Source organism: Lytechinus variegatus, chromosome 8 (assembly GCF_018143015.1).
Source record: "Lytechinus variegatus isolate NC3 chromosome 8, Lvar_3.0, whole genome shotgun sequence".
Lineage (NCBI taxonomy): Eukaryota > Metazoa > Echinodermata > Echinoidea > Temnopleuroida > Toxopneustidae > Lytechinus > Lytechinus variegatus.
In genome coordinates this window covers 38,434,435-38,443,334 of record NC_054747.1, presented here as the reverse complement: position 1 = coordinate 38,443,334, position 8,900 = coordinate 38,434,435, and the positions used below count along the sequence as shown (strand labels likewise).

The 8,900-nt window shown below is 36.8% G+C and overlaps 1 protein-coding gene across 1 annotated transcript; it reads left to right on the top strand.

Moving 5' to 3' along the window:
• The first annotated feature begins 1,849 nt into the window (after nucleotides 1-1,849).
• LOC121419715 (integumentary mucin C.1-like) lies at nucleotides 1,850-3,505 on the top strand. Its single transcript, XM_041614172.1, has 2 exons — nucleotides 1,850-1,967; nucleotides 3,156-3,505. Exons 1-2 carry the CDS (start codon nucleotides 1,850-1,852, stop codon nucleotides 3,503-3,505), a joined length of 468 nt encoding a protein of 155 aa, XP_041470106.1.
• The last annotated feature ends 5,395 nt before the right edge of the window (nucleotides 3,506-8,900 follow it).

Below are 8,900 nucleotides of genomic sequence, written 5' to 3'. Positions count from 1 at the left end.
TTTATAGCTGAACTTAACTCAAGCACTCCACTTCGAGATCAAACCGACTGAACCAACCAAATTTTCAAAGTCAGATGAAAAATAACGAATATTCATGGTCAAAGGCGATCTTGTGTCCCAAAGCCTAAATATGTCTTAAAATTATCACTAATTTGTTGTTCTCTTTGATCTCCCTTTCAATTTTAATTTTTCAATTTTATTTTATTTCACTTCCATCAAAAAAAACAAATTGTATACCATATATATAAACATAAGTATTTGTATCCATTGCAAAGAAACAAAAATAATAATACATATGTTGTGAATAAAACTTACACGATTTGGGCAACACATTGGAGGTTTTAAATAAGTATACTATTTTTCAATAGAAATTAAATTAAGATGCAAATGGAGGGACCCACTAAAAAGCAATGCTTGTACAATTTATTGATTTTATTGAAAGGACAGTTACGTGGTCATGTACCTCTGTAATTGTGCAACATTATTTTAGTGAAAAATTGCACCCAAAGGAAGTAATTATGATGCCTTTAATGGTGCCAATTTCTTAGTCCGCGAGATTTATCTTAACATAGCTGTATCTATTTGTATATTTCGTATTTTCATACTTATATGTATAAAACTGCAACTCTATGACTTATGGTGGACATTATACTGTTAATTAAATTAATATAACATAAAGCAAATTGGTTGTGTTATCATGGTTGCTGCAGCTGCGGTGCTGATTTAACACCAGCCCTGAATCTATATATGTCCACACAGGAGAAGTGTTGAAACAACACCAGTTTGGTATCAAACCGATGCTGGGTTAATACTAATTGGTGTTGTATAAACACCTTTCTGGTGTTAGACCAACACGTCTCTGGTGTGGACACATAAAGATTCCGGGCTGGTGTTAAATTAACACCAGAGTTTTTGCAGTGTGTATCTTCGGGATTCTATTTTGTTTTCTTTATTTTCCAATGAGTGGAGGTTATGCCATTTGAAATTGATGTGCGGAAATTTGTATGTAGACAGTGGGTGATCTCACGTCCGGTGTTGCCTTTGGTGTTGGTGTTGATGTTGAAATTTGAATTGCTTCCCCTAGCTCCAAAATCTATCCTGAGTTTGTGAATCTGATCCAGATCACACTAACTGACATCTCAACAACCAGTGAGAGACTATTCAGGACCATCTTCATTTTATGTTTGTAGTTATACTTCTGTTCAAATCGACCTAACACCAACACCAAAAGGTCAACACTGAACTTGAAATCACATAATATACTGGGCGATGTGAGAATATATTTTGATGAAAAAGGGGGATCTGGGGATGGGGAACGAAACAAAAGGGTGAGAGCGAAACTAGAAATATTGAGAAAGAGTTTTTAGTGATGTGCGTACTGATTCCTTCCTGACCAAATTTTAGGCCGCATTCTCCTATATCTGTACCTGTATACTGACACAGATGTTCGCTTATACCCCTCACCCCCCCCCCCCCTCTCTCTCTTTTAGCATTCACATATATGTGAATGCTAAAAGAGAGAGAGGGAGAGTGAGGGGTATAAGCGAACATCTGTGTCAGTATACAGGTACAGATATAGGAGAATGCGGCCTAAAATTTGGTCAGGAAGGAATCAGAGCCGGTTCTCGGAACACTATCGCCCAGTGGATCGCGTTCCAACTCCGGCGGATTCAGAACCAATATCTCTTCGGCAGGTATCGTTCTCGATCTGCAAGCCGTACGGTACTCATTTCCTTCTAGGACCTACAACTTTTGTTTATATTTTATTAGGAAATATATATTTTAATAGGAAATATATAATAAGAAAATCAAACCGCGGCAATCCGGCAGATATGGTTCCGATATCTGCATGCTGGCGGATGCCGAATCCACCGGTGAAACCGTTTCACCGCCGAGATGTGGGCAACAATCTAGAAATCGGGAGCAAATCAGCAAATACAGTCTCCTGAAGTATGATACAGTATGTTGTAATATTTTCCCCATCTTCCCTTTTAAAGTAGCAATCAAGACTGCCAATATTGTTCTTTCTTATTTCGACCAGTCAAAAAAAAAGTCCAAACAATATTTGCGAACATGCCCCGATACCCATGAATAAGTTCGAAAGTTTCCGCACATCGACGATAAATGAATCCTAAAACGTCGCAAATGCATTGAAAATACAAGTTAAATCACAATGAAGTCTTTATATATGGTCGGTAAATTGGACCAGCAGTTACGTCGGTGACTCCTGGACAAACGACATAGGCCTAATTATTGGCGATTTTTCTTTATACCCAGCTCCCACTTTCAAAATTCGCATCACGATTAAAACTGATCTTAATTGTGGTGTGCTCGTAGTGATCGTATTTCAGTCGTGGCAATCGTGCTGATCGCAGTAAAATATGGAATGGTACAAATAGTTTCGCGATGAGTTACGAAAGGCCAATCATGGTGTTCAGTTTCAGAAAGTGACCCGGGAGGAGACAAATCATCAGAGGGGCACAGCACTGTTCTCAAAGTGCTCCTCCAATACTTTGTCTCATCCATGTCACGGTCCGCCACACTGTAAAAATTGTGGTGTTAAAACTGACACCAATTGGTGTTAATAGAGGACAACACCCTGAGGTGTTAAAATTACACCCTAAAGATTGAACATAAAACTAAAAAGTGTAAATGTAATAACCAAAGGTGTTGTAATGACACCTATAGGTGTAAAACTAACACCACTAATTCAACACCGGTGTAAAATTACTGGCGTGGTCATCTATGCACTCCGGTTAACATCACAGTTTTCGCTGTGCACAGTACAGATGGTGCTATGATCGCAGGACCCGATAACAATCGAGCCATCAGATCTGAAACGACCGACGAAACTTCTGATCAGATCCACCGGCCCTCGACGAAGACTTCATTTTGATTTGACTATTGTATTTTCAATACATTTACTAAGTTGTTGGATTCATTCTCCATGTTCTGCGTGCCTATATGCGAAAACTCTATGAAGGCGATGTTGACGAAGTTTTTTCGACAGTGGTTGATCCTCATCGAAACTTCATCATATTTTCGTTTGGCTTTTGCGAATGATGCATGAATATCGAAAACTCTAACGATCAAATTCCATATTCACTGTTTCTCATATCATAATTCTTTTTTATTGAATCATCTCAATACAATAGGGAGGCCTCGAATCTATCGGTCCGCCGAATCAGATGACAGCGACGAGTCCGGCGGGAGCAGTGACTCCTCGGAGGAAAGCAACAGACCAGCTAAAAACATGACACCACCGCCAACCACTACCACCACGACCACCACGGCCACTCCTACCACCACGGCTACTCCCACCACCACTGCCCCGACCACAACACCCGCAACCACACCATCTACCACGACGTCTGCAACAACTCCAACTCCAACGACTACGCCAATGATAACTAGTCCAACGGTACCAATACCGGTCTTAACCACATGTGTACCGCGTGGTGATATTGGGTTCGACTGTTTTCCAGTCACTCCTGTCAGCCCGTAGTTCAAACTCAAATAGAACAATTATAAAAGGGGTCATGAGGACAACATCATCCACACGACTTGATTCTTTAGATTTAAGAGCTGCACTCTAAAAGAAAATCAGTATTATAAAAATAGAAATGGCTACTTAATCTGATCAGCTGGATGCAACTGTAAGTCATATTTGAATATCATTTGTCTGGTCGTATTTTACTAGAACATAGTCAAAATCTCTGACTAGAATATACGTCAAAATTAGCTATCACCCAGCTGACTTCTGATCTAGTCAATTTGACTGATTTTGAGATTATGTGGTTCCACAATTCACCCCCATCATTTCGATATTTATGATACAAACATAATTATTTTTGTGGGGAGTGCATTGTATGGGACGTTAAGTAAATGTGGGTGTATGGTTCTGCTATAAATAAAGAAAGAAAGAAAAAAGAAAGAAAGAAAAAATCATCTCAGTCATTTGCCCTTGTTTGTGGACTAGCGCCATCTTTTGTCTCTGTCATGTTAGTTTAGGGAGGAATGCAATACTTTGCTTCAAGATCAAAACATGATGGAACATTAAGTGGGTGACATAATCGGTTCGCAGACAAACCAAGATGTGCATACAAACTGTTTGTAAAATTAAAAAGTAAAAAAGGAAAAAAAAATAAACTTCTTATTATTCTGTTCACAGCAAGGCCTCTATTGGGCTTTACAGGCTGTACAATGTTTAAATGTTTCAACAAGTAATCATAGTACCTATCATCTCCACAACTATTCCAGATGAAAGCTATAATATCCAGTTCAACATTATATTAACTGTCCAGTTTCACATGGATGTTATGTTATTTTAACAGGATCACTTAAAAACAGACCTGGATCTTGAGCTCACTAGGCTTTACCCCATACCATCCCATTTTTTGTCCGAATTTATATTTTTCCTCTGATGGTCTTTAGTGAGAGTTTACCCCCTCAACGTTATAGATACATCCCCCTATTAAATCGTTTTCCCATACTTATCAAGATCAATTTGCTGCACCCTCTTTAGAACGAGAGTCTTTCTCTTTTTTTGCCTGTCGAAAAAGTTCGCACCTCTTCATTTGGAAATCCTCGACCATGGACCCTCTTGAAGACTGTAAACTTGATTATTAATGATGATTGCTTGATTTATGTTGTAAATATATATTGTATAATTGCTTAAGTTTCTGTATATTTCTCTGTAATTGAATTGATTTACCGTGAATAAACGAATAATAAAAATGCTGTTGTGTTAACGTTTCGTTATGTCATGTGATTATAAGAAGACTCAAAAGATAAAGAACAAAAATTAATGATCAGTCATGAAGATTTGCATAATGTTGACACTGATGCCTATGATAGAATGGGGAGGGGCGGGGGTGTCAAGATTAGATCGAGAATATTTCGAGAGAGAAAGAGCGACAGAGAAAGAAGAAAAGAAAGACAGAAATAAATGATGTATAGTAAGAAAGAGAAAAAGAAAGATAAAAAAAAGAAAGAAGAAAGAAAGAAAGAAAGAAAGAAAGGTGGAGAGAAAGAAAGGAGGAAAAAAAGAGAATGATGGAGAGAATGAGAGAGGAAGAGAGAGAGAAAGAAAGAAAGAAAAGTTTCGTCCAAGTCACTATTTGCGGTTGTGTGTGGACTAGCGCCATCGTTTGTCTCCGTCGTGTTAGTTTTATTTCAGATAACTTTGCTTCAAGTTATAAAGAGCAAAACATTAGATCTTCTATATTTGATAATAGTGAGTGGGCGACATCATCTGTAAGTTTCTGTATATTTCTTTGTAATTGAATTGATTTACCGTGAATAAACGAATAAAAAAATACTGTTGTATTAAAGCTTCGTTATGAAATGTGGTTGTGCCATGTCATCATAAACATGATAAATAGACTATAAAGATTTGCACCATATTGACACACACATACGTGTGATAGAGGGGTCGGGACCGTAGGGGGTTTCAACATAATATCGACAATATTTTGAGAGAGAAAGAGCCCCGAGGGGGCCACTTACATTGACGAATGGATACCATGCGCGACCCAAAAAACACGTAAAAAGGATGTTTTTTCACGATAGGGCACGTTACGTACGTAACGTGATAAGGGTGTCAAAAACACAAAAATAATGGAGATCATCTCCGACTAACCTATCAGACAACCCGGAGTAAGGCTGGTGAACGTAGTTTTACTGTTGCTGCGGCAAAAGAATGGAACAAGCTTCCCAAGACATTAAGATCTGAAACTTCTCTTCATAGATTTAAGAAACAGTTGAAATCGTACTTGTATCCAGGATAGATGTAGCTTTTTAAGTATTTGTAAATTGATCTATAGTGTAAACGCTATGATATAGTGTACTATGTAGGGGAAGGCGGGGTAAGTTGTGACAGTTTTTGCTTTTTGCATGTTAGAATTGATATGATTAATAATCTTGTCAGAATAAGTACCTTGCCTTGAAATTTAATTCTTCTGAAATATTTTCCACCTATATATAACTTTCTATCCCCACACTGAAAGTCATCGTGACCTTTGAAAAAAACAATGTCAAATGGCTCAACTTGCCCCATATATGGGGTAAGTTTGATCCACCTTCTGGGGTAAGTTGAGCCACAGAAACTATGTCCAAAATGTATGAGGGGAGAACCAGCATGTCAATTTTTTGTTTAAAGTCTTTTCACTTGCTAATTCTCTATAAATACTATCATCCTGTAAAAGGAAAAGAGCAGTCATGTAAATTTGCTCCTTTCAGCCTGCATTTTAATCGATTTTTATGGTTTGTTTGTTTTTTAAGATACATTACCATAGGAATTACCATGGCTCAACTTGCCCCATGCTGTTTGGCTCAACTTACCCCAGTCCGAACTTAGTGCGATAATTTTGTATCCACACATTTATTATGCATCCATCATATAAAAGACTATGACAAGAATGAAGATCCATACCTGTACTAATAATGTTGTTATCATGTCTTCATTATATTTAAAGACGTGTGTGTTTATAAAACACTTATCTATTTCACACTCTTTTTTACTTTTTTGGCTGGAATTCATATTTTTCCCTCTAAAAAACTACTTTTTGTTTAAAAGTTGGAAACAATGTGGTGGGGTTAGGGGTAATGCTATGGGTCATCAATACATGACACCACCACAATGTCTGATTCATTCATAATTGGCCTGGGGGTGGTGGCTCAACTTGCCCCTATGCTCAACTTACCCCGCCTTCCCCTATATAGCGTTCCTAAATACCTTATTATTATTAATAATGAAAAAAGGGTATCTATTTCGCAAGGAAAATTACGTATTTAGGGTCGAATTTGCGGGGATGATAAAACAAAATTAAATGTTTTATAAAGGATGTCCTTTTTGCCCCAACACTACGTGTTTAGAGTCCGATTTGCGCGAGGTATAGAATGTGGGGTCGTACTAAACCAAACAAGGTAAAGCCGACGACCGAAGGACCCGTAACAATAAAACATTCCTGTACTTGTTTAGGGGTTCATTTCAGGGAATATTTGCCAAGAGTATCGTTTTGTTTCCAATACTTGTTAAGGGCTCCATTTTCAGAATATGGAAATTACGTGTTTAGGGTGCTTTTCGAGACCCCATGGTCGCGCATGGTATCCACTCGTGAATGGAAGTGCCCCCCCCCCCCCCGGGAAAGAGCGACACAGAAAGAAGAAAAGACAGAAAAACAAAGAGACAATAAGAAATGATGTAGTAAGAAAGAAAGAAAAAAAGAAAGAAAGAAAAAGAAAGTAAGAAAGAAAGAAAAAGAAAGAAGAAAGTTTTATCCAAGTCACTACTTGCAGTTGTCTGTGGACTAGCGCCATCTTTTGTCTCCGTCGTGCTATTTTTATTTCGAAGGCCACAAATGCAAAACTTTGTTTCAAGTTATAAAAAGCAAAAAAAAAAAAAGATTTTTCATATGATTTAATATTGAGTGGACGAATATATATTTTTCCTCTGATGGTCTTATTGCATCCTCTGTAGAACGAGAGCCTTTCTCTTTTGCCTGTCGAAAAATGTTGCGCCCCTTTATTTTGAAATCCTCGACCCATGCACTATCTTTAAGACTGTGAACTTGATTGATTGATTGATTGTTGAAAAATATACGTCCATAATTGCTTAAGTTTTTGTATATTTCTATGTAATTGAATAGATTTACTGTGAATAAACGAATAAAACATGCTATTGTATTAAAGTTTCGTTATAAAATTTGTTATGTCATGTGATTATACGAAGACTTAAAAGATAAGGAAAAAAGAAACCGTCACGAAGATTTGCATATGATAGATGGGAGGTGGAAGCGGCTTCAACATAATCTAGAGAATATTTCGAGAGAGAAGGGCGATAGAATGACAAGAAAAAAAAAGAGAGACAGAAAGAAATGATGTAGTGAGAAAGAGAGAAAGAAAGGAAAGTAAGAAAGAAAGAAAGAAAGAAAGAAAGAAAGAAAGAAAGAAAGAAAGAAAGAAAGAAAGAAAGAAAGAAAGAAAAAAAGAAAGAAAGAAAGAAAAAGAAAGAAAGAAAAAGAATAATAGAAGGAATGAGAGAAAAAAGGAAAAGTAAGGCAATCCCTCCGTCTTTTTATTGATTTTTTTTCTTTTATGATTGTATTGTTGTTGTTTTTGATTAATGGAAAATAAATACAATATAATTCAAAGCAATACAATACAAATAAACATAAATATGCAGAAGGGTGTGTACGTTACAGTCTATAAGATCTTTTGATACAGAGACCGCGGCAACAGAGGGGGCAATAACTTTAGAATGGGCAAAATTTTTATCACACTGGTTGAATAAAAATGTCCCAAAGATATGAGCAAAATTGCCTATAAAGTTTAATTCCAATAGGCATATTCCACATGGTTGCCTTGAATCGACAGTAACTGTTGTCGTTATAAGCTATGTTTTGACTTTTATATAGGCCTACCGGGAAATTACAAGCCCTTTAATTATTTCACTGTAAAAAAATCTGTTTTTAATTTTCAAGCACATTGTTTAAACCTTTCACTCGAAAAAAAAGTTATTAAAACTTTGAAACAATCAGATAGAATTTTAGAGTTTGTGATTAAACTTTTAAAAAAATCTTATTACATTTATTGTTAGAGTGACTAGTCTGAACAACCTGATTACACTTTTAGACAGCATTTTACAGTGTATATTACTATCTGCTACCCTGTTTGGCGTTCAACGATTGAAGGGATAGAGCCTCATCGATCTGACGCTGCACAGTGGCTGCCGGGCCCACGATCAATTGGGCAAAGCAAATTTTCGGAGTATTTCATTTCATGTCTATTTCGAACAATAAATTATGGATTTTCATTTTCATTTTTCATTTTCATCTAAATACAAATAGCTAATCTAGTCCCTATTAGTAATCTCACTTCTCTATGACTGATATAGGAAC